This window comes from Fonsecaea pedrosoi (assembly GCF_000835455.1).
Source record: "Fonsecaea pedrosoi CBS 271.37 unplaced genomic scaffold supercont1.1, whole genome shotgun sequence".
Taxonomy (NCBI): domain Eukaryota; kingdom Fungi; phylum Ascomycota; class Eurotiomycetes; order Chaetothyriales; family Herpotrichiellaceae; genus Fonsecaea; species Fonsecaea pedrosoi.
The window spans coordinates 4042436-4066446 of NW_013550615.1; the positions used below are offsets into that span (position 1 = coordinate 4042436).

General features: G+C 53.4%; 10 protein-coding genes across 10 annotated transcripts; 6 read left to right on the plus strand and 4 right to left on the minus strand.

Annotated features, from left to right (window-relative positions):
- Positions 1–81: 81 nt before the first annotated feature.
- On the plus strand, positions 82–2736 carry Z517_01472 (uncharacterized protein; the record flags this gene model as incomplete). Its single annotated transcript, XM_013434432.1, has 2 exons — positions 82–251; positions 312–2736. 2 exons carry the CDS (start codon positions 82–84, stop codon positions 2734–2736), a joined length of 2595 nt encoding a protein of 864 aa, XP_013289886.1.
- Positions 2737–4418: 1682 nt separating this feature from the next.
- Positions 4419–6026, plus strand: Z517_01473 (uncharacterized protein; the record flags this gene model as incomplete). The annotated part of the gene is made up of 2 exons (XM_013434433.1): positions 4419–4849; positions 4910–6026. 2 exons carry the CDS (start codon positions 4419–4421, stop codon positions 6024–6026), a joined length of 1548 nt encoding a protein of 515 aa, XP_013289887.1.
- A 624-nt stretch (positions 6027–6650) lies between these two features.
- On the plus strand, positions 6651–7265 carry Z517_01474 (uncharacterized protein; the record flags this gene model as incomplete). The annotated part of the gene is made up of 1 exon (XM_013434434.1): positions 6651–7265. The coding sequence occupies one exon, from the start codon at positions 6651–6653 to the stop codon at positions 7263–7265; it is 615 nt and encodes a 204-aa protein (XP_013289888.1).
- A 444-nt stretch (positions 7266–7709) lies between these two features.
- Z517_01475 (pre-mRNA-splicing factor prp46) lies at positions 7710–9053 on the plus strand (the record flags this gene model as incomplete). The annotated part of the gene is made up of 1 exon (XM_013434435.1): positions 7710–9053. The coding sequence occupies one exon, from the start codon at positions 7710–7712 to the stop codon at positions 9051–9053; it is 1344 nt and encodes a 447-aa protein (XP_013289889.1).
- Positions 9054–10276: 1223 nt separating this feature from the next.
- Z517_01476 (uncharacterized protein) lies at positions 10277–10964 on the minus strand (the record flags this gene model as incomplete). Its single annotated transcript, XM_013434436.1, has 2 exons — positions 10277–10515; positions 10574–10964. The coding sequence occupies 2 exons, from the start codon at positions 10962–10964 to the stop codon at positions 10277–10279; spliced, it is 630 nt and encodes a 209-aa protein (XP_013289890.1).
- Positions 10965–11622: 658 nt separating this feature from the next.
- Positions 11623–12228, minus strand: Z517_01477 (uncharacterized protein; the record flags this gene model as incomplete). Its single annotated transcript, XM_013434437.1, has 1 exon — positions 11623–12228. One exon carries the CDS (start codon positions 12226–12228, stop codon positions 11623–11625), a length of 606 nt encoding a protein of 201 aa, XP_013289891.1.
- A 2823-nt stretch (positions 12229–15051) lies between these two features.
- On the plus strand, positions 15052–16031 carry Z517_01478 (uncharacterized protein; the record flags this gene model as incomplete). The annotated part of the gene is made up of 2 exons (XM_013434438.1): positions 15052–15286; positions 15457–16031. The coding sequence occupies 2 exons, from the start codon at positions 15052–15054 to the stop codon at positions 16029–16031; spliced, it is 810 nt and encodes a 269-aa protein (XP_013289892.1).
- Positions 16032–17684: 1653 nt separating this feature from the next.
- Z517_01479 (uncharacterized protein) lies at positions 17685–18342 on the minus strand (the record flags this gene model as incomplete). Its single annotated transcript, XM_013434439.1, has 2 exons — positions 17685–17809; positions 17898–18342. The coding sequence occupies 2 exons, from the start codon at positions 18340–18342 to the stop codon at positions 17685–17687; spliced, it is 570 nt and encodes a 189-aa protein (XP_013289893.1).
- Positions 18343–19014: 672 nt separating this feature from the next.
- Z517_01480 (uncharacterized protein) lies at positions 19015–20022 on the minus strand (the record flags this gene model as incomplete). Its single annotated transcript, XM_013434440.1, has 1 exon — positions 19015–20022. The coding sequence occupies one exon, from the start codon at positions 20020–20022 to the stop codon at positions 19015–19017; it is 1008 nt and encodes a 335-aa protein (XP_013289894.1).
- Positions 20023–22141: 2119 nt separating this feature from the next.
- On the plus strand, positions 22142–23156 carry Z517_01481 (uncharacterized protein; the record flags this gene model as incomplete). Its single annotated transcript, XM_013434441.1, has 2 exons — positions 22142–22445; positions 22531–23156. 2 exons carry the CDS (start codon positions 22142–22144, stop codon positions 23154–23156), a joined length of 930 nt encoding a protein of 309 aa, XP_013289895.1.
- Between the last annotated feature and the right edge of the window lie 855 nt (positions 23157–24011).

Sequence of the window (24011 nt, forward strand, 5' to 3'; positions counted from 1 at the left end):
CTGAAGGCGACGAGGGTCCCAACGCTCGTTCTTGAACGTGTGGTGCGCGACATCTGAGAGCGATCGACACAGTCGCCCACCATGGTCTCCCTCACTATCGGTTATGTGTCTGGTATTATTGCCGCAGCAGTTTTCATTCTTCAATTCTTGTTTCCAAACGCCCTCATTGTCGTATTGGTCGGCCTTCTCAAAAACGAACATACAGCGGTGACCTGGTCGGTGGTTGAGCGCAGTCTACTGAGTTCCTTGTGGTAAGCACACATGTTTTTGTACCGTTGATGGTCACAATCTTCGACTGATGGTACGACCAGGCCAACGATCCTCCGGACAGACGCTGCCGCAACTCGAGGGGTGGACAGCAAAATCAAGTTCCTCACTTGGCTGCGACCACTGGCTCTCGGGCTGGTGACGGTAGCTGCGGTCGTCACACCGTTGGGGCTCTACGATGACATCGTGCCAGCGGCGTCTCCCCAGCCCGTGGCCTTCTCGTACGTCCCAGACACCAGTCCCATGGGATATGGGACGCCTCCACGCAGCCAAGTTGGGTTCAGCCGGATCTGCGGAGCCTTTCTCCCCGTGCAGTGTCCCGGCACCACGACCCTCATCACCTACGGCGGCAACGACACCTACATGGAAGCCAATATCACAAATGACGACTACGACACGCGAATCCCCAAGGAGCTCGCCGAGCTCTACCAAAGCGGTCTCGATCAGCAGCCCCGGTCGGTTTCGAGCTTCTTTGACATTGAATCGCGGTACTATTCGTACATGTATCAAGACGGGGTCTCCCGCGGCCGCAAGTACATTGTGGACGCGTTCCGCTACCTGTCCAACATGGTCCTGGACAACGCCATTGAGCCGGTCGAAGGGCTGGTCGTCGACACGGTCACGGGGGGAGTGGGCTTCCGCAACCACACCGTCCCCCTGGGCGTCCAGCTCGGCGCCGAGTGGACCGAAGACCTGCTCTGGCTGCAGCCCGAGTCGGCCTGCATCGACACAAACGTCTCGGTCGAGTTCCGCATCCCCTACAGCGGCATCGCCACCAGCGACCTGATCAACATCTCCCTCGTCGACGACGGGGGCTTCGCGAACCTCGTCCAGGAGTGGCCCTACGTCAACGTGACAAACTCGCAGATCGATCCGAACCTGCACGGTCGAGCATACAAGGCCGCGTGGATGGTCAACGCATATACCATGTTGGTCATGAACCTGACGAGGCCGAGTCCCGGCGCCTTCTCTTACCTCAAATCCAAAGTCGGGGACAGATTTCCAGTCACGACATATCAGACCATGGGAGCGAAGCTCAATGGAATCTATATCAGCAGTACTTGGATGTCCTTGCTGGACCCGGAAGCCTACTTGTCCAATTACAGCTTGGCCGACGCGCCAGGCGCCAACTACTCCAACCCCTTCGGGCTCACTGGATTAAACTATAGTGACATCTCGTTACTCTGCTCAGGGGCGGGAGGTGCCGACCTCGCCAATCTCACCAACATTCACGTCGAGTGCGGCATGGTTTTTGGCGCTGCCAAGCGTCGTGATGGCACAATAACCCTTGTGCAGGAGCCTGAAACATGGTGGACACAAAAGGTGTACAGCTGTGCCACGGCAACGAAAGCGAGCATCAAACAAGTCCGTTTCCGGTACAACGCGACGAAAGAGACTGGAAATACCCTCAAGGCTCTGTCCATCGTCAACGTCAGCGATAAGTCGTATCCGGACAAGGAGTCGATGCCTCTCTGGGGCATCGAATCGCCAGGATACGAAATGAGTGATGTTCCTCAACTGTGGGGCCTGATTTCACCAGAACTGGAGCACTCGGTCAATTTGTCCACAATCCGGGCACCTCAATTGTACCTACCAGGCTACGGTGGTAAAGGTCTGTTGTCGACTGTGTCGGGATATGAAAATCTGCCTGGATCAGATGGACCATCGGATGCCTTGTCGGGAGTGTACCAATACAACAGTGGCGGCTGGGCAGACTATACCGGAGACACCAACATGGCCATGTATGCGCGGTGGCGAGATCTTTCGGGGTCGGCAGCGACCATGGCCAAGATCCCCAACCTGGTGTGGACGGATATCGCAGCGAACATGCTGGTGGGCACGCGCAGCTGGAACTCGGACGATCAGCTGCCTGTCAACCTCCAGAAGCGGAGCGAGGATGGGACGAGCAGCGCGGACAGTGACCACGCCGTCATTCCTGTGACTGTCTATCAGCGACGGATTCGCTATCGCTGGCGATTTGCCATCCCAGCATTCCTGGCTCTGGCACTGTTGCTCGCGGTCCTTTTGGCGGCTTTGGTGTCTGTTTTGTCTGGACGAGGACTTCCAGCACGGGTGCGACATTATCTTTTTCATTTGTCGTCAGGTCGCATGTTGGGGGAAATACAATATACTGGAGAGTGCGACAAGTTGGCACCGACAAATGAATGGCTCGCACGTGTGGGTAGCAGGCGCAGCGATTTGCGCGCTTATGTCAGTCATGGTGCTAACAGCGCTAGCGGCAGTGGTGGGCTTGCGATCCCAACCTCACCGTTCCTCGGGCAGCAGCGTCACATGGCCAGCGGCATGGGTGAGGAGAAGATGAAGCGGATGGCGAGCGAGACGACCGAACTGCAGCCTCTCAACGAGGAGGCCGCGTCAGACCCGGACGTGAAGGGGGTTGTGCCGACTTCAGGATATACGAGGCTCAATGGAAATGAACAGCCGGCATGGCGGTCACCCGGGCTCTAAAGATAAACCTGGGGTGGTCACTGGTCAGCAGCCAGGCGTCAAGCGTCAGGCTGATGAAACTGCAAGGCTCTTGATCTCGAACTGGCGTGTGTGTGGGGGTTTGGCCCACCTGAGAAATCCTAATGCGCCAGATGCGCGCTGGGGCCAATTGTGGTTTGTAAGGACATCATGTCCGGAAGACGCCGTAATCACGAGGTGAGAATTGAATCGGGAATGTTGTGCCAATGGAGCCATGGGTTCAGTGGCTCGGAAGGGTCTCCACAGAGGGAACACGGAACATAATCGACCACATCTATCAACCAAAATCGAGAGGCAGACGAACTAGGGGAGGTGTGGCGACGAGCGCAACGGTGATAGGGGGGGACAGTGTCTGGAAGAAGCAGAGGATGAGGTGTTGGTGATGGATGTGGTGGTGGGTGAGGACAATCACCGGCAGCTTGGCAGGAGCTTCGATATAACGACACGGGCTGGAGGGATTGGCCGATGAGCAACGGATTTGCAGTCGATCGAGGTCAGAAAGTATCTGAATGATTTCTCGACGGGGGTCTACTTTGGCGGTGACGGACGGTGGTGAGTGTGGATTTCTTTTAGTCCAGACTTGATGGAGGGAAAGGAAGAAGACAACAAGATATCAAACGCAACCGAAGCAGAAACAGGCTCGCAAGAACTCATCCAATTGGGAGAGCGAGCGAAACCCATGTGGGTAGAGGAAGATAGTGGGAGAGAATTGGAGGAGGACCGAGACTGCGCCTCTGTTGCGAGAAGACAGGCTCGTGGTGCGGCTGGCACCTGGTTTACCTAGCACACCCGCCTAGTCCGTACGTTTAGAGCGCATGAGTGCCAAACTCGGTACCTTCTTGAGAACGACCTAGCTCGCTAGGTATGAAGCTGGGTCTTGATCGTTGAGCCTATTAGTACGTTTGTCATGGTGAATTGCATCCGTCTCGTGCCACCAGTGCCCGTCGAGGTCTAGTCTCGCCTTATCCTTTTGGTGGCCACCACCGGCACCATTATCACCAGCACCAAACAAAGATGTCCAGTGGTTATTGTCGTGGGTGGTCGAGGTGGTTAATTAAAAACATGCTGCATTCCTGATTGTCAAAGACTTTGAGCCTCTGCTTTGTTCTTTTCCTTCGATGACTTCTTCTACTACGAGAGTCTGTCCAAGCTCTTTTCCACTCTCTCTTCATTCTTTTTGAGAGTGCCACCAGTGCTGCACTGCTCCCACAGTGCACAGTTATCACCACATCTTCCCACCCCACCCTCAGCTATCACTAGCCTCATCCTCGGTCCCTAGCCAACCCCCAGAACTGCCCACCTATCGATAAAGCTGTTTCCCCTCCTCACCGGTCACCACTCGTCAATCATTTTTTTTACCAGGACTCGGTACAGCTCAGCAAACGTCCTGCCCATCATGCAATAACAGGAACCCCCCAGAATAAAAAATCACACACCGCGTCCATCTTTTTGGGTTGTCGGTTATCCGTCGAATCGAGCAGAGCGGGTCGTGAACCGAAACCAGTGGCCTGCATTGTGTCGCCCGTTTGACCCTCCACAACTCTCCCACTTTCCCCCAATCACGCAAACCAAACTTCTGTGTATCCCAAACCCACCGCTTTTTTGGCGTCCCAGAGCCTTGCAACCTGCGCTCCGAGGCTTCTAAGCAACCAACGCACCCAGGAATGCCTCAACATTCGCCCTCTGCCATCCGGCCCTTCCGCCATGACACAAATTCCTCATTTGCCGACGAATCATCCTTTCACTATGCCGAGCGTGTACCTTTTTTGACGCAGGAACAGACCTTTATAACGTGCCCCAATCTCGAAGATGGTTCTTTCTCAGATTCCGCCACCGCCTCCGTCAGCCCCGATGTCCTGAAGGGGCCCACCATCACCTGCCTTGAAACCCCGTCTTCTTTCGATCACCGCAACTCCAGTTTCTCTTCCAGATGGCGCTGGACAGAGACCCTCCCGGTGTTGAACCAATTGTTTGGTGGGGGTCGTACGGTGGTGCATAAAGGGCACGTTGTTGAAAGAGGCTCATTACACAAATCCATCCCGACCACACCGCTCAGGAGAGTGCTACGCCTCCTGGCCCTGACACTGATGTTGTTGTAAGAACCACGCGGTGACTATTGTTTGTGACAAACGCCGTCTGCTAACATTGAGGACAGAGGAATTCTTGAGTTCATTGCACTCGCTTGCGGCCTCGTTCTATCCTTCTTCCCCGACGACGCAGACGACGAATTCGACGGCTGGAATCCCTCCCAGCACACCTCTAGTGAGCTGGGCCATTGGCCCACCGATTTTTCTGCCGACGTCCATCCGGTAGCCTGCCACTCGCACAATGATTACTGGCGCAAAGAACCCTTGTTCTCGGCCCTTGAAGCCGGTTGTACAGGCGTGGAGGCGGATGTGTGGCTCTATGATCAAGACTTGTATGTCGGACATTCCACAGCGTCTCTGACACCGGAGCGGACGCTCCGCAGTTTGTACATCAACCCGTTGGTGAAGATTCTAGATCAACAAAACCCTCATACACATTTCCATCCCTCGCTGGACAACCCTCGAAATGGTGTCTTTGACACCAGGCCCTCTCAGACCCTGGTCCTCCTGATCGACTTCAAAAATGAGGGTCACAGGATCTGGCCACATGTCTCTGCACAGCTCCAACCTCTCCGAGAGCGGAGACTTCTCAGTTACTTCAACGGCTCCGGCGTGGTCGAAGGGCCCGTCACCGTGGTGGTCACGGGAAATGCGCCCTGGGACGAGGTGGTATCCAACCAGACATATCGTGATATGTTCTTTGACGCACCCCTCGACTTGATGGGAAAGCTGACTGACCCCAATGATGCTGCCGAGGCACCCATGGATACGCAGGGTGGTGAGCTTGACAGGCGGTGGGATCAAAATCAGGGCCAAGGCCGGTCCGGTGCCGCGCCTACCGACCCTGCAGTCTACTCCCAAGCCAACTCGTACTACGCCTCTGTATCGTTCAACGCCGCTGTTGGCTGGCCCTGGCGTGGCAATCTTTCTCGCCGTCAACTCGAAATGATGCGGAAGCAGATTGCTGGGGCTCACGCTCGTGGGCTCAAGGTCAGGTACTGGAGCGTACCCAGTTGGCCGAGAGGAATGAGAAATTATCTCTGGCGGACAATGGTCAAAGAAGGAGTGGACTATTTGAACGTAGACGATTTGAAATCCGCGGCTTCGGGCGACTGGAACTGGGATAAAAGAGGGCCTTGGTTCAGTGGGCCGTGGAGATTTTGGCGGTCCAAGGCGGCTGCATGAGCCAGAAATGTACTGGACACGAAAAAAACACCATGACTTGAAGATTGAAGACGAATTTTACTAGATACGACCATGTGAGACCCCCCACATACAAAAGACCATGGCGATGGAGATGAGAGCTTGGTTCGAGATCGGTCCTACAAAACAGAGGCCCAGATCTACGCACGAGCACGGTTTCACGGAATTACAGCTGCCACTGGATTGGTTGAGCCAGGCGTTTAATCAGGAATGAGGACGGAGTTCTGCAAAAAAAGATCACTGCCGGGAACATGGGCAGCATTATGATACCCAAGCTTAGAGCATACATTGGTCACAGGATGAGTTACAAATACAACGATTACTGGCCTTGACGGTGTGTGTCCTTTGTCCCATCCTTTCCTTGCCCTTCTCGACAGTGCCTTCCTTCATCTAGCCAGTGATGTTATCAGCTCCAATGACTTGCTGGATTAGAAAGGTCGGTATTGTCCTGGTCGAGCTTGCCCCGTCGCGCTCCCATCAGTTCAAAGGTTCTTCTTCGTCTTCTCCCATCTAGATCCTTTCCCTTTGATATGTACTCGATATTATCTTCGGTCGCATCACATTACTCTGATTTACTTTACATTTACTATCAGCACATTCAGCAATATGTCATCTTCACACGCTGAATCCTCGACGAATGCGTCGAGCACATTGTCATCCTCTCACGAACCTCAGGAAGCCACCAGAGCCTGCGGTCGCACCCAGGCAAGGGAGACTGATGTTGAGAACGTCGCTGCAAGTGTTGCCAGGGATGGACGAGACACGCCGTCAACTGGTGTTGCCACTGTGGAACATGCCAGGGCCCGATGCCCACGCAGCCAGACACGAACCCAGAAAACCGTCCTCGGCCAAATTGTGCTTCTGTTCCTCTGTGTCCAGATCGTAGCCGTCGGAGGCCTCGCTCTTCTCGCTCAACTCGGATCCCGTTACGTCTCAGCCTGGTTATTCAAACATTCGACGACAGGCTTCTACATCTTCTTCTTCACACAGGCTGTCGGCATGCAGATTTACTACCATGTCATGCCGCTTTCAACCGCCGAAGGGTCCTGGACACGCTTTCTGGAGAAATGTGCGGTTTTCAGCGTCAAAACACTCATTGTCGTCGTCGTAATTGTGCAGATGGTACACGTTTACTGTTCAATCGCCGAGCACAGGAAACTCCGCATGGGTGTTCAGTGGGATGTCCGACAAGAGTTTGGCGGCTTTGAACGCAAACCATGAGCAGCGCAGACCTCTCTTGTCAGCATCGAGCCGGTCAGAACCAGTGGTCGATTCCATCTTTTGCTTAAAGAGCCAAGAACCACTGATGGGCATTGCTTTGTTTTCGGGGGTGGATAATACCACGCTTGTGGCAACACAACTCGTCCGGAACTCTGTTGGATTTAGGTGAAAACAATGCATAGTACAAAATGAAACCTTAGTTGCATTTGGAATACCACAGAACTACTATCCCGCGCAGTTTTCAGTAGATTTTAAAGGTTGTACCTCTCAGCCTTGAGCCTTGAGTCTTTCAGCCTCGTGTCGCCACAGCCTCGTCGACAGCAGCACGTGAAAGGCTGCGACAGTCAAGGCTTGGCGAGTTTGCAGGCTCCTCCCACCTTTTCGAGGTCGAACAAGATCATTGTCTTTTCCACTCTCCGCCATCGAAGTCTAGGTCCAGCGAACATGGCCGCCGCAGCACAGGCCCTATCAGAACGGACACGGACGCTGTTTGGCAGCTCGTACGGCGAAGCGACCGACGCCACGTCCCTCCCCGTCTCCCTCTCCCTCTCTTTCAAAAGAAAGGTCGAATATGAAAGCGTGCGCGAACTCCCCCGGGCCCTGGCCGAGAAGCAGGCAAAGGCCGCGGCGGCGCGGGGACCTAAAAGACCCAAGATGGCAACAACAACGGGGAACAATCAGATGGCGTTGGTGAAGAGCGAGGCGAAAGCCGGATCACAGGCGTCCGGGTCGTCGTCGTCGTCGTCGTCGCAAAGCAATGGGATAGGGAGCAGTCTGATCCGCAGACCGAATATGCAGCAGCCTCGACCCGATTGGCATGCGCCGTGGAAGTTGATGAGAGTGATATCGGGTCATCTGGGCTGGGTGCGCGCGCTGGCGGTTGAACCTGACAACCAGTGGTTCGCGTCCGGCGCGGGAGACAGGACCATAAAAATCTGGGATTTGGCCACAGGTCAACTCCGCCTGACGTTGACGGGTCATATCTCCACGGTCCGAGGGCTGGCTGTATCGCCGCGCCATCCCTACCTTTTCTCCTGCGGTGAAGACAAGATGGTAAAATGCTGGGACTTGGAGACCAACAAAGTTATCCGACACTACCATGGCCATTTGTCGGGTGTCTACACACTGTCACTACATCCGACGCTCGACGTGCTGGTTACGGGAGGAAGAGACGGTGTCGCTCGTGTTTGGGACATGCGCACGCGCTCCAACATCCACGTCCTCTCCGGTCACAAGGGCACCGTTACGGACGTCAAGTGCCAAGAAGCAGACCCTCAAGTCATCTCATCAAGTCTGGATTCCACGGTGCGACTATGGGACCTCGCCGCGGGCAAGACCATGGGCGTACTCACACATCATAAGAAAGGCGTCAGGGCGCTAGCCATCCACCCGAAAGAGTTCACATTCGCGTCGGCGTCGGCGGGATCGATCAAACAGTGGAAGTGCCCCGAGGGCGCGTTCATGCAGAACTTTGACGGGCACAACGCCATCATCAACACTCTTGCTGTGAATGAGGACAATGTGCTCTTCAGCGGTGGCGATAATGGGAGTATCTGCTTCTGGGATTGGAAGACCGGACATAGGTTTCAAAGCACCGAGTCCCTAGCGCAGCCGGGGTCCTTGGACGCAGAGGCGGGCATTATGAGTAGCACGTTCGACCAGACCGGGCTGCGGCTGATTATGGGCGAGGCGGATAAGACGATCAAGATTTGGAGACCGGATCCCGAAGCCACGCCAGAGACGCATCCGCTGGATTGGAAACCGACCTTGGGTCGGGTGAAGTATTGAAGACCCCGGAGCTGTGCTTTTGCAACATGGTGGCTGTGACAGAGAGTGTTTGAAAACATTGAATGGCATTTTGCATTGAGCGACGGCGTAATGGAGGTATTGATCCTGGGAAGGGTTAAGGAGTGCTCTGATCACAAGCACCACACGGACGACTCTCGGGTCGGATCGAAAAAAAGGGGTCCTGGTTATCTGGAGAAATGAATCTGTTCTGTCTGTGTGAAGAAAAGTATATGGTTGATACCCTCGAGAATTTTTTTTCACCGTCAATCATACTCTGTCGAGAGACTTTTGTGATATGATGATTAGCGTGCATATCTCATCACGGCCCGAAAGAAAAAGAGTATGATTGACAACATAAGGAGAAGTCAAGTATAAGGGGATAAGGGACAAAATATATGGCACTCGTCAAACTGCGGCGACATTGACTGACTGATTGACTGCCTGCCTGCCTGCCTGCCTTTCTTTCTCCTTCTGTCTGTGTTTGTGTCTCTCTCACACTCACTCACACTTGCACCTCGAGTCTCCTCTACACCTTCCGTTTTAACTTCCCATCATCCTCTCCGTCGTCTTCTTCGTCGTCAATCATCTAATCAGGCATCTAATACTCTACAGCTCGCCATACCTATCAAGATCGCTCTCAAGTGTATGAAGTACGACAACGAGGGCCCATGTTGTGTGGGGTTTTGTTTTTCGCCGAATCGAATCGACTTGGCTCGACACCCTCCCAAATCTCCACACCATCTCGAGCTCCCGAAATCCAATCCGACCTTTCGACCGTCTCCGTTCCAAGCTGAATCGAATCAATCAGCGTTGACGGTTGACGAGGCTGACCGCCCCCTTTCAAGGCCTACCTACCTACACAAATACCTGTCTGTACGTACATACATACATGGGATGTGCAGACGAGTCGGGTCCCAAGGGCTCGCATGGGCGGTGTACAAGGAGAAGGGCAAAAAACAGAAAACAAGGACATTCCGATTCAAAGTAGACGAGGCTCCTAGGAGAGGTATTCGACAGAGACGAATACCTGCTAGAGGTGGTATCCCTCACGATACAACACGCAATTTTGCCAGGAGACTCCAGCCTATTTCTGGCTCGAAGAAAGAAAAAAAATCAGATACGCATGGAATGGCCAAGTCGCCGGTTTGGTCCAAGCACCAAAGCACACCGCAACATCGCTTGATCCTCCTTCAGCAGTTATCGCACCCGTCACAACGGGCTGTCTACTGCGCACGCCGGTGAGCTTGGGTTTGCTGAGCCTGAGCTTGTTGAGCCTGAGCCCGCTGAGCCTGAGATTGTTGAGCCTGAGCCTGCTGAGCTTGTTGACGTTGCCGTTGGAGCGCCGCGTCTCTCTCGTCCATGGCCCGAAACTCTGCTGCCTCACGCTGGCTCTCTTCTTCACATTCTCTCAACATTATCTCAAAGTCTGCTGCCTGCTTGCGCTCCAACTCTTCTAATTCTTCTAGGGAAAACATTATTATGGGTCATTTCCATGAGGACATGTCCAATCGGCTGCTCACCTTTGGACCTCAACGAGACAATGGCGGCTATGCGGTTGCCTGTCACCTGCTTTGACCAGCAGCTTTCTTTTCCAGTCATGACTGCGACCATCTCGCTGCCCTCAAGTACACAGAAGGCGACCGGGTATGTGATCATACCTCGGTTGAGGTACAGCCCGACTCTTGCGCTGTGGGATGCGTGATGGCATGGATAGTCATCCTCCGGTGGGTACGAAGTCAAGTCCAATCGGTAGGTGTTGTAAAGAGCAGACGTGATGGTGCAGCAGTCGGCATTCTCGTCACGCACCACTGGCAATGGCCGAAGTCCTCTGTTCCCCTGAGAGCGCGCGTAGACTTCTAGAATGGGCTCGTCTTGAAGACTACCAGCGTCATTGGAAAAAAAGTAATTCATGATCTGAGAACGGTCTGTGCAAGACTCTGCACCAATCAATATGGAACTCTTGGAAAGGATGGCTGAAATATGAAGAAGAGAGATTTGACAACACAAACACAGGTCCGTCAGTCTTTATATACCCCAGGCCCCTCTCTTCCGTCACCGCCTGCCTCCATTTCCAAGGTGGACAGCACAACATCGGCTTTTCCTCCAACAATGCAGCCACTCAGTAAAAAGCCCTGCTCAACTACAGATTGCTCGGCAGCAGGGCGCGATGCGACTCGAGACAGGATTCGGGCACGTAGCTCTCACGTATGCACGTGCCCTGGCTGTTGACCTTAGGCATCAATGAGCTGTTCGAAGCGGTCAACCATCCTTGTCCATTGACCATCACAAGGTCTTTTCGTCCTTCACTTTCAAAAGAAGGGGGGCCCATTCTGCGGCCAGCTATGGACAGTGAAAATCTAGGCAGATATTGTCGGTGAGGGCAAAGTCTTGAGTTAATCCTTTTATTGGAGCGTTCTCGCTTTCTGATGGTGTGCACTGAACCAGAAATCAACTGGAGCCGACCCCTGCGAATTCACGAAAGAATGAGGCTGAGGCTATGTCCAAGATGCAAAGATGGCACTCTGTCAGTGGATATCCTCCTTGACCGGTTATCTCTGGCATCGCTCTGTCAATCCTCCCTCAAACAGACTTGCAGCCCGAGCTCTACAGCATTTCGGTAGCCCAAATGAGCATCAGCAAAGGGGAGATATTTGTCTTCCAGGAGATAAACCCTGGCCCACCGAGGTCTATGTGGTCTACACTGCATACGCAGAAGAACCCACGCATATTGGTGACTGGATTTCTCTTCCCCGTCGAACTTGAGCAGCGGCACAGGGCGATCCAGCGGGAAAATGCGCATATTTCCACGCTGCGCAACCGAAAATCGGGCCACTGTGACATTGGCTCCTGTGTCCAGCAGCGTAGTCAAGGGACAGTCCCATCCTTGCGCGTTGATGCAGAAAAGTGGTACCCGGGGTTGATCCTCACTGGTCTTCCAGCCCAAGAGTTGATGAGAGTGCAAAGCGAAGCTGGTAGCGCTAGCACTCGCGGCAGACGCAGGGATGGTTGCAGGCTCGAATTCCTGCTTGACACGCGTCTGCGCCTCGGAGGCCACACGGTATAGATTCTCCGCAGACACGACTGAAGAGGCTGTACACGAAGATTCAGCATCGGTGTGGCTGTTGTAATTGCGCCGGCAGGATAAGTCGCTCACAACCTCCTGATATGCAGCCATTCCTTGTTGTGGCTTGCCGCAAGTCTCTTCCATGATCCTATTTGAGATCCATTCCAATACTTCATCCACACTGATTGGTTGTTTACAACCCGAAGAACGACATAATTGCTCAGTTATTCGCGACAATACTCTAAGGTCGTCAGGTTGCAATCCGATAGCATCACAACGCTCTCTGGTATTTTCATTTTGTATGTAGGCTGGTATCCCTTTCTGGTCTTCTCCTGTATCTTGATAGAACCCGCTGTAGGACATTGGAGAGAGGAGTTTGGTGGACGCAACTTGTTCCCCCTTTTTTCTGTGTGTGTGGAAATTCTTTGTGTCGGTTGAAGGAGTCTTCGCGTGTGCCCGTGGACAATGAGAGCGGCTCTGTAAAGGGGGGCTGATGATTCCCTTTCCTTCCTTTTCCGAGGGGGCCAGGGTACGGGTATCAAGGTCGAGCGAGGTGATTTGGAAACGAGGGAGGTAGATTCAAGAGGCGTGGCCAATCCAATCTGGCCTTCTTTGCAGTGCAAATCACGTTGAAGAAGAGTGTGCAAAGAGGGGAGAGAAACTCGAACATAGAAGCGGTACGATGAAGAAGCGAGAATACAAGTTCGCAATTATGGCATACGACAAGGTGGCCACCAAAAAGAGCGAGGGCAAATGTGCGCAGCAGAAAATCCGAAAAGACGGTTAGCAGACTGCCAGAATTGGCTGGCTGGCTGGCTGGATGGCCCACCACACAACCAATGAATGGGACGGCCGAGGGAAGAGACACAAGTAGGAGCCTTGTTGAGCAGGTCAACAGGGAAGTAGTCGTCGCTGCACCGGAATGGGGGAGGCCCGGCGGAGCGAGGGCGACGGGTTGGCTCCCCCAGTGCCTAAGAGCTGCGCGGGAGAGAAACAGCACCGCTGGTCTGACCGTGTCATGCAGGCGGGCGTAGAGGGCCATCAGTAAACCCTCACCACACAACAAACGCATTGTACTCCAAACCCCATGGTCCAGGTTCGGATTCAGGGGAAAGGCATGTGTGAGCCCATAGCAAAGGCTTTGGTTCCAACGGAGACAAGAAACCCTGCCGCGGTGGAAAGTCTCATGGTGGAAAAGGAGCACAGGAGTCTGTCCAGGTGCTTTGCAAAGTGTTCGTAACATGTCGCTGCTGGTCTCTGAGGACGTCGCAACTCGCGAGGACATTTCATGACAAGCCCCAACACGATTGCCAGGGCTGGGCTTAGTGCCTAGGGCCTGGGACCCATGATCCAGGGCTCCATCGGACCCCAGAGGTTACTGGGTCCCAGTCGCGCTGCCGACGGTGTGCTGTTTAGCGTGAGATTAGCCCGTTGGGGCCAACGTTAGGTGTTGTTGATAGGCCACAACTGTTCTTCCTACCTCGAAACAAAAAGTCAGCGAGAGTCAACATCCATTGCCGCAATGATGAGCAGAAAGATGACCGCGCATCCAGCACAACAGGTAAGAGGTCGAAAGGAATTTCATCAAACAGATCTTGGTGAACTTATGATGGCCCTCGGATGCACACCATATCGCAGCGTGAGATTGACTCGGTGACCAGTTTCTCGGTCGTTTGACCAGACGCACGAACACAAGGGACGGGCCTTCGTATGCTGTCCGGGTCGATGCGACACCATGCAGCTCACTTGAAGTCTTCGTTGCGGTGTGATTTGCATTTTCGAGATGCATATGATATTGACGGGTTTTGCCATGTCCCCGATGTGCGTCACGTGAATTGCATCTGACTCGACCTTGCTTCTCTTTCTGCGACTTGAAAACTTTAAGAAAAAAAAAAAAAAAAAGGTTACAATCCCCAAAGACAGAAAACAGAAGATATAGGGGAACCGGCAATGCATATCTGCTCCTTACTTAAAACTCAGGCAATCCTACTTGTCTCGCCGAAATTGAAGTCGACTCGACCGGGCTCGCGTGTGCCTTTTCTCGGCTTCCTCGCTGAGCCCGAGCTGTCAAGCCCCAATCCGAGCTGTTAGGCGAAGAATGTGTCCAATCATCGAAAACTAGCGGTGCGGTTAAGCGCCGCGGCCTGCAGGAATTGCTGCTGGAGAGGAAAAGCCCCGGCTCAATTGGTCCACATGGTCGATGCAACGGCACAGAGGTGAAAGATATTGAAAAGGGCAGTATCCGACAGTGGTCCAGTGTGGGTTCGAGGTGGAGGGTAGGGGAGAAAAAAGTTTTGAGCAAGGTTACGGGAGGGAGACGCAATGGGACGAGCCGACCTCTTATATGCTGCCAGTGCTTCTACCACTCAGTAGGGAACATCCCTGGACCTCTGAGCGTGGCGTCTGCAGAGTCATTGTTCAATCACGATCATCGCGTGCATCCCGCCCTATCAAACAACACACTCGCTCTGGATGGTGTACCACTAACCAAGCGATGGCACAATGGTCTTTGAATTTGACTTGCAGACATGCAGCCAATGCACCCTCTAGGCCACTATTTGCATGCAGTCGGGGCGTCTTCATGCGAACACTTGGTTCGTGCTGCGATCCTCTCGACTGTAACAAGTCCACCCACAACGGCTTGTCTTACATGAACTTTGCTTGGCCCGCTCGGACACCGGCTCCTTTGTCCTTGTCAGCTGCCTCTTCCTCCCTCACTCTACCCTCGTCCTTGGCCTGCAATCCATCTTGGGCAATGTCTGCATCATGTCGGGCAGCAACATTCAGGGAACAGCACAGGAGAACAATGAGGCTGACTCTGCCAACTGTAACCCGGCTGTGCCCCTGATGTGATGGCGGCCCTCATATTCAACGGGCTCCTCTGCGGCCATGTCTCGCCCGTGTATACCGTTTGCTCAACGATAAGAGTTCAACATGAATGGGTACGACGCTATGTGCTCAGACATGGCTACCAACCCCGAAGCTGTCATTTTCCGGAAATTCACCATCCTAAACTACCGCGCCCTGTTGTTGCTCCAGAGTGAACTAAATCAGAAGGAGGGTCGTCTCGTCTCCTTGATCAAACATGACCAGAACTCCCTCGACCCGGAACGAAGGCAATTCTCGTACAGCTTCGATGCCATGCTGAGATCCAATGGCGAGACCGAGGGTTCAACATTACAGAGGGAGTTGATGCGAGAGATTTGCCGTCTCCTCCCAAACTACAGCATGTGGTTTTTGTTGATCCCCCGTTTCAAATCAAACTACTTTTCCCTGTATGTTTTTTGCTCGGGTCCTGCTGACTTTTTTTCTGGGAGCTGTTGTCTTGCGGCTCAAAAGATGAATTGCTCCTCCAAAACCGCCAGCTCGGCCACCTCCCTCCCGTCCACGAACCCAGCCTCAAGCGCCTCCGAGAGGCCCAAATGAGCGCGCAAGGGGGCAACAGGTTCCTCCGCGGCCGCGAGCAGCGGATCTGGAGCGAGAAAAAGCAGTACGATCTCACATCCCTGACGGATCGGCAGGAGGACAGAGACCCGCTCTCGTCGTGGCTGGAGTGGTGCATCACAGATGTCTGGCACAAGTACTTTGGCCACAAACTCTCTCCCCCAAAACCCGTCGATGAGGATTGGGCACCGGCCGTGCCGAGCAAGCTGGGCCAGTACCCACGATCACTCATTGCGAGAGTCGTCACCGGCGTCACCACGATCCTCGCGCCCATCTTCGTGACGCTCTCGGCCGTCGTCTTGTTCTTTGTCGACAGCGAGTCCAAGCGCCTGGGCCTCATCGTCGGGTTGAGCTTCCTCTTCAGCCTCGCGCTGGCTTGCGTCGGGGTGCCACGCAGGATCGATTCGTTTGTCGCCACGGCTACCTTCACCGCTGTGCTAATTGTTTTTATCGAGAACAACACAGACTGAAAGTGTTGAAGAGAGGGTATTTTGAGGGGTTGTGTCGACACCAAAAACAAGAAGAGGAAGAGGTGGTGGTGGTGGTGGTAAAGAGGTGGATTTTAGTTTGGACACAGGAAGTTTTGGACAATCTTTCTTGCTTGTTGCTCTACTCTCCTCTGCTCTTGTCAGATTCTCCATCAGTCCCAGCAAAGGGAGTGCTAGAGAGGTTTTTCTTGCTCTTCTGACGAGGACAGTTGCAGATGGATAGAACTTCATAAGCTTCTGTATTGGTAGAGATTCACTTTCATCATCGTTTTCAATCTCTGCTGCCACTGCCATCGCCACGTCCTTCCCAAGTTTCAAGCGGTATATCTATGACCGCCTTCGACACACATCTATTCCAGGCCTTTCTTTCGTCCTCCCATCCAACTTTTTATCTCTTTGGTGGGGGGATGTTACAAGGTCCAGACGGTCGGTAGAGCGTGTCTCTTGTCCTACACCAGACCTACTCAACCTTCTAACGATACAAATCCAATCCTCTCTCTTTTGGGGGCAAACGGAGCACCCAAAAAGAAGAGCTGGCCCAAAGAGACCCTGTAATCACGGATGCACATCTTATGGAGTTTCTCTGACCATCTAGAGTTCTGGGTGTTGCGAAAGAAAAAGATGAGCAGCGTTTTGGACACTCCAAGGGGGGGTTTTGCGGGGAGGGGGGAAGCCTATACAAGCTTACTATTGGGTTCGTGTCGTGGTACCCGGTAGAGAGGAAGGTATCAATCACGGCACGGAAAATAACCTCCAGGGTGTAAGTTCTGGGGTTACATCCAGGTGCAAGGGCCCAGCATGCGTAGGGCCTGAAGGTCCCCCGGAGAGAGCACACTTGGGCATGTTGATCCGGGACCCTTATTTCGGTAGTTGTGTGGGCAGGCACCTGGGACAAGATGAGGATGAGGATGAGGATGAGCGACTTCTTCTGGCCCCTGGGACGAATAGGTCGGTCAATCATTCAGTCAGTCAGCCCCCCTCCCTAAAAAGGGACTCCCCTCCCCCCTGTGCGCGCACTCACGTTCGATATCAAAGCGAGACCAGACCATTGTTCAACCCATCGATTATTAGCTTCTGGCAGTTGGAAAGTTGGACGCGGAAGCGGGAAGCCGCGGGAACTGCCTCTTTTGCTTAATTTCAATTGTGGACCCGAGAAAATGTGACGAGGCAGCGAGGCTGAAAACCCCTGGGAAGGCGCAAAGCCTTCTTTCTCTTGTCACAGGAGCGCATTCATTGTGTTCCCCCCCCCCCCCCCCCCTTCTCTTTGAATGACCTGACATATTGAATCATTGTAAAGGAAATTTGCTCTTGTTATTCCTGCGAATCGACTGAGAACTAGCGACACGTGACTTCCCAAACAAAAAGAGAAGAGCCATAGTCTTCTTTTCTCCTCACCGCCATGTTGACCGGGAGTTCTTACTCCCCATATTACGCTCTTGATGCTCCCAGGGCATTACAACCCCGTCGTGTAAGAAAGAAGAAGAAGAAATAGTCATAAAAACCTGGTTTGCCTTTTCTATCCCTCCTCCCCCCTCCTCTGGCCTCTTCCCATCCTCCAAAAAGAGTCCCAGCACCCACGCAAAAGAAAAAGAAAAAGGAAGGGTATGTCTGCCATCCCTCTCAGGATACGGGTGGCTACTTCGAAGACTCTCCTCTTATCTTTTTGTCCTTCTCGTGCCGGTCCTCTTCTTTCTTCTTGCTCTTCTCCTTCTCTCTCCGCTTGGCCTCTTTTTTGGCCTCTTCCTTCTGTCGCTGTTTTTCTGTTCCACAAGTGTAAGTAACGGTGGAAGCGGATCCCCAAAACAGCAAGCAAGCAAGAACCACAACGAGAGTGAGCTGGAAGCTTACCTTTGGTGCTCAGGTCACTCTTGTTTGCGACAGGGAGGGCGTTCTGCCAAGGACGTTGTCTCAATGACCTGGTCAGGATCACACCCCGGTCGTCGCTGCTAACTATGCAGAATTCCCCCTTGAAGCCATCGGGACTGTCCTTCGAATTGCATCTCAACGTGATCGTGCCGATGCAGCTGCCAGGGAAACCCGGGTGAGAGTGTTCATCTGGAGTGAACGTCACTTGGTGGCCGTAGACTCGTCTCAAGGTCCCCAGATCGATTCGGTGACGAGGCAGGTCACAATCTACCGATGCAAGCAGAGATTGCCACTTCCCGACACTGTTGACGATCATGACGTCCTCACGATTCTCGAAAGGGTACTCTCGCTGCTGCTGCTGCTGCTGTTCGCCATCGTCTTTGAGAATACTCTCACGGTTTTCAGCTGGTATTCCTGGTGTATCCATGGTGGGGACTATTCAATCTGTTTGGCTTTTTCCCCCTTCCTCTTTCACATGCAGTCGAGTGGCGGCTAGCAGCAATTATAGGGGATCTATAGAAACTGCTCTTGAGGCTGAGCACCCCCCTTTCGTTTGACCGCTGCTGCAGGGAAACAAGAACTCCATAGGGACAAGGCAACCAGAAGATGGACCTCTACGGACACATCCATCCAGTTGTGCGCACGGGAGCAGATTGATGCACCAAGGCACCAAAGTGCTGTGCAGGTGGTCATCATACGTGCCTAACACTACCAGGTCTATTCAGCCACGACCACGCCTCGCAGCAAAGGCAATTAAGCCCTTTACCCTCCAAGGGAGGTCGGGTTCTGGGCACCATTGGTCTGTATGGCCTTGAAGCAGGGAGATGTCAGCCAATAGATGCGGCCGTCATGTGTCTGGGGAGTCTCATACAAAAAGTATCGGTGAGAACCCTTTTTCGAATCAGAAGTCTATCTATTTCTACGTTCACTCCTCATTTGTACAGCGAGCCCAAAACGCCCCGTTTGAAGCCTTCCTTTTTTTTTCAACAGTTTTTTGGCTCCTCCGCCCTCCCTTGCCACGTCACTGACCCAGACAGTCGAACAAGAACAGAACAGGCGCCCTCCACCAGGATAGGAGTTTCCATCCTCCTTACACCGGTCAGGACGAGGCGCTGCCGAGCACAGCATTGTCGCATGCCTCACATTGAGGTCGAGGAAGATGACCCAGCTTCATGGTCAGCTGCACACTCAGGAGTGCTCGGTGGCCAGCAAGGTCATGCACAATGTGGAACTCGGCCGATCGTTGATTGCTATCACACCGGAGCCAGAACGGGATCTGGACCGTCCCCATCGAGACAGCTACATGCTCTTCGATGCCTCCTACAATCGTGCCCCTCTTTTCCGCGCCGGGCTCATACCCCAGCTCAGCCGCCGCAGTCGCAGTCATCATGTTGAGGTCGGCGCCGGTGTCCATGGTCGCGAAGAAGTAATCTACCTTGCCATTGCGCATCTGCACAATCAGCTCGAGGCTTCTGTACTCACGCACCCGGGGGTTGTTGCCCGCAATCAATGGTTCTCGCACAGGGAGTACGGCTGGAACAACACAGTTGGGACCTGCACCATCCACACCATCGCTCTCCGGTGTGGGTTGTTGACGATTCGACGCAGGGAAGCAGCAGTCGCTCGATTTTGGAGGACAGGCAGAAGAAACCTGACCACTACCTCTGAAATTTTGCCCTGCAGCCTTGTGGGACCTATTCTCCCTGCTGCAGCCACCACCACGTCTATCGACCGTCCTTTTCACTTGTGATTGGTAGAAAATTCCGCCCATCAAACGCCTTTTCAAGCTCAGACGGGGATCTCCTTTATGCCATTGCTTCCATTTTGCAGATGTAAGACCTCGTTTCAACACACCTCTAACACCCCCTGGAGTTTTTGTGGTGGCATTAATGTCACTCTCGGTTGGTGGTGGCAGCGAGGGAGGGTGGGAATTTTCTCTGACGCCGTGTCTTTGGGGAGGGTCATCAGGACGATGCATGTCGAAAATCAACTGTGTGGGCAGCTGCGTGGGCGTTCGTTGATCGTTTTCATGATTGGGAGGAAAGATATTCACGGTGACCGCTGGCTGGCTGCTTTGGCTGCAGTGGAAGTGGATATTCACAGCCATGAGTGTGACGGTTTTTTTTTTTTTTGGAAGATGGTCACAGGTTGGACGCCAATCGTTCTCGTAGGGAAGGAGAGAAATGAAAGAGATCTTAGCTTTCCCCCTCCAAAAGGATTCCAAAGAAACGAATCAAAGAGTGATATTGACGAGCTTTCGACAAGCAGTTACAGCACGAGGACACAGGAGGAAAGAAAGGTGCACGTGCAATAGACATCACAACAAAAGAAAAAGGGGGGCGGGCTTCAACGACTGCGATTCTGACCCATGTACCGGGTTAGCGGTACTCGGTACCTCGTAAAGCACCACCAAAGCCCACTCGTGTTTATTCACGGATCTGAGCTCTGTGGTGACCCTTGGACGGCGCCGAGATTAGTGCAGAAGCGCGCTGAAGGGGGTAAACTTGGATACATTGCCTCCATCTCCAACCTCGAAGACTGCTGGGAAAGCCACAGGATTGTGTGTTCATGGGGAAGAATATCCTGCGCAGATGAATAGCCCCTTACAGGGATACTGCAGGCGGAGGAGTCCAGGCCTTTGGGCTTGTCGCTTCAGGCGGACTCGGCGGTCGAGTGTCAGGCAGACCCAAATTCACAGATGTCCGCACAAGTCAGGGGTGGCTTCGTCATGTGATTCAAAGACCGCTGAACCGTGTCGTCGGTGCTCTGGTGCTCTGGCATTGAGTTTTGTAAGACTGTTGCGGCGTCGTGTCCAAGGCTCGCGAATGTGTTGATCTCGGCGTAGCGTGCGTGATAGCAGACGCGTTTGGTCGCGTGGAACGACTTCACGGCGTGAGGAGAACTCGTAGGCGTTGGTGGAACCCTGCTAGCTCCTTGATCCTTACCTGCTTTGCGAAAGAGCGATCCACCAGTGCACAAGTAGGGCAGCCCACCAGCAGCTTCCTCAAGTCTGAAACGACGGTCCGTGGGGGTTGCACGGCAACATTCAGGCTCATCAGGTGGCAGTCAGCTGATCCGAAGCCGTGCACGAGCATGCCATCCAACGCATGTTTCCCTCTCCGACCAGACAGATATCGCACCCGTCAGAAGAACTCGAGTATTTCGGACATTCATTCCGCGCCGTCGAGATGCTGCTGGGTCTCTGCCCGAAGTCGTTCGAAGATTCTTCCTGGGCTGGTAGGCCATTGATGTGGTTGACAGAGCCATGATTTCTTTCTGTACCACCAAATTCGCCCGAACTTCACCCGCCTTGAACAGCTCCCCGTATGATCCACTTTGTCACGGTTGGCGGTTTGCCATCAACTTTCCACTCGGAAAGGCAGGATTTCTGCAGATCTTCGGGGGTTTTTTCCTTGTCCCAGGACTTGTCAAGATACAAACAGACAGGGAGGATCGAAGAGAAAGTCGAAGATGGATGTCGGACTGTTCAAATATGTGGGCATGGTCGGGGTTGGTGCTGTTACGGGTAAGGCTTCTTTCAGTAGCGAACTGCCGGAAACAGTCAATCAGGTGTGTTCTCGGTGTATTAGCCTCGCCTGCGGATCAAATTGGCGCCCCCCAATCCGAGGGCGATTCTTCGTGGGTCGGAAAAGGAATGGTCACAAGAAACGTGAGAAAGAAAGATCGAGCGAAGAAAAGAAAGAGAGTGTTCGCCGTGAGCAACGTGGGCTGCTTTTTATGCTTTTTGGAGATGTTTGTCTCGGAGGCCCCCCATCTCCTTCCCCTGAAGTCAGTTGAGCAAACCACTCTCGCAACCCCAACACCGTCACAGCTATCACGCAGCCATGTGCTGCCGCCTTTACCTGGGTCGGAAAGCTGCCATTGGTGGTCGCAGCAAACCGCCATCTGAGAGTGTCTGGGGTTCGCGGATGGCTGGCTCCTAACCCTGAACCCTCCCTGCTGCTCCTGTCTCTTTCTCTGGTCGCAACTCATTCGTCGCAGGCTGCAGCAAGTAGTCTGTGACACTATGACCCATCAGCCTCTGTCACTGGTCTGCTCCGTGGTTTGGGCACACCATGCAGCCGGATTGCCAACTCAGCACTGCATGCGGTGAAGGGGTGTCGTGAGCCTCATTCTGCACCTCTGCGCTGCGCTCTTCCCATGTCTGCCTCCGATCAGGGCTGTTGTTGTAGGATATCACCCTTCTATCTCAAGTACGGTCCAACATGGAGGCAACGAAAATGGACGGCTACAATGAGCTTGCAGGTCTGATGGGCTCTTATCAGGAGCTTTGCATCTTCCGAAGGTTTCTCATCTTGAATGCCAGGGACTTGCTCTGCCAACAGGCTGAGATTGTGAATTTGGAGCATGACCTGCTGGTAGCCATCAGGGACGACCGCAACTCCGGCGACCCGCTGAGAAAAGAGTTCGAGTACGACATCTCGGCTCTGAAAGGCCCACACGAGCATCCTCGTACTGGTCTTCAGTGGACCAGAACTCTCGAGATGCGAAAGCTGCTCAAGGAGTACAGTGCGTAAACCTCCCCCTTAGCGTCTCCATCCGTGGCCCGTCTCGGGAAGAATTTGTGTTGACATCCTTGGTGCTTACCTACCAGACACTGCCCTTCTGCAATTTGCCTCCCTCTGTCGACTGGCTCCTGTGAACAAGTCCGACTTGGCCACGCTTCACGAGTTGCTCGAGAAGCGGGACGGCTGTAAAGAGCCAAAGGGCTGTAAAGAGCCAGACGGCTGTGGAGAACTGTTTCTCACAGCTCATGAGTACGAGACATGGGACGAGGAAAACATTAAGGACCTGACATCGGTGGCCGGATTGTACACTGATAGAGACGCTCTCTCAAGATTCATCGATAAGATGGTGAAATCTGTCTACCACAAACACATAGGCCACAGACTCCATGACCCCCTCTCGGTGACCGAGGCGTGGGCAGGTGCAGGAAAACACAAACACATCATCAACTATCCTGACAGCTATATCACCAACGCCATCGACACTCTGTCGACCATTTTAGCCTCGGTGCTCCCAACCATTGCCGCTGTGGGAATATATCTCCTGGATGATTCCATGACGAGGATGGCGGTTATTATAGCGTGCACTCTTCTCTTTTCCACAGTGTTCTCATTGGTTGCCAAACCCAAACGAGCCGAGTGTTTCGTGGCGTCTTCTGCCTTTGCAGCTGTTCTGGTCGTCTTTGTGGGAAATTCTAATGGGAATTCGTGCTAGGACGACGGGTTCGAGACGCAACGAAAACGAGCTGGACGCGTGACGGGTTCGACGAGTTGCGGCAGAGGCCAGGAATGATTCATGGGTGGACAACGGACCTGTGGCTTTGGCGAGAAATGCTCATGGTGCCTTTCTTTTTCTGCAATAATGATGAGATGATGATGATGATGGTACACAGCCCGTGTGGGAAGCGAGAGCCTGCATCGATCCTGCCACGAGAACGGACTCTGGACACAGCCACTCTTTTAGTTAGCAATGGCAAAGCAATTGGTGTTTTTTGTTTCTCTCCTGTGCAAACGACTTTGACCACTGGTCCGTATTCCTCGAATGCCATCTTTACCTTGGGTTCTTTCATCATACTTGGTATACGTGCCCAAACCTCAAGGCACCGTAATCTTTAGCATTCGCACTGCGGTCGTTGACTGTGGGGTGAGATAAAGCGTCAGGTGCCGGGACCAGTCTTGACGAAGTAAATTGTGGTAATGAAATCATCGAGCAGCATGGCGAGGATGCTAAGTCTCTGGCAATATTGTCCAAAACTACAAGTAGAGTCGAAGAAACCATGGGACGCAAAACTCGTAGCGGTTGGGGTGATCTGAGCAGCAGAGGTTTTTGCTGGTCTTCGGCTTTTCACAAAGGCAATGTAAGCGATTTGCAGGGCTAAATCTCATTCTCGGACGAACTGCCTAATAATTAGTGATACCAATAACGAGTCCATACTTGCTCACTGACCCGACTCCAATCCTTAGCATCCGCTAGACCGGTCTCGATGGAGTGGCTACACTTCATCGGCGCTCCCCCCTTGCCCCCCATTACTCCGAGCCAGCGTCATTTCCTTCTCATCGCCTCACCAAC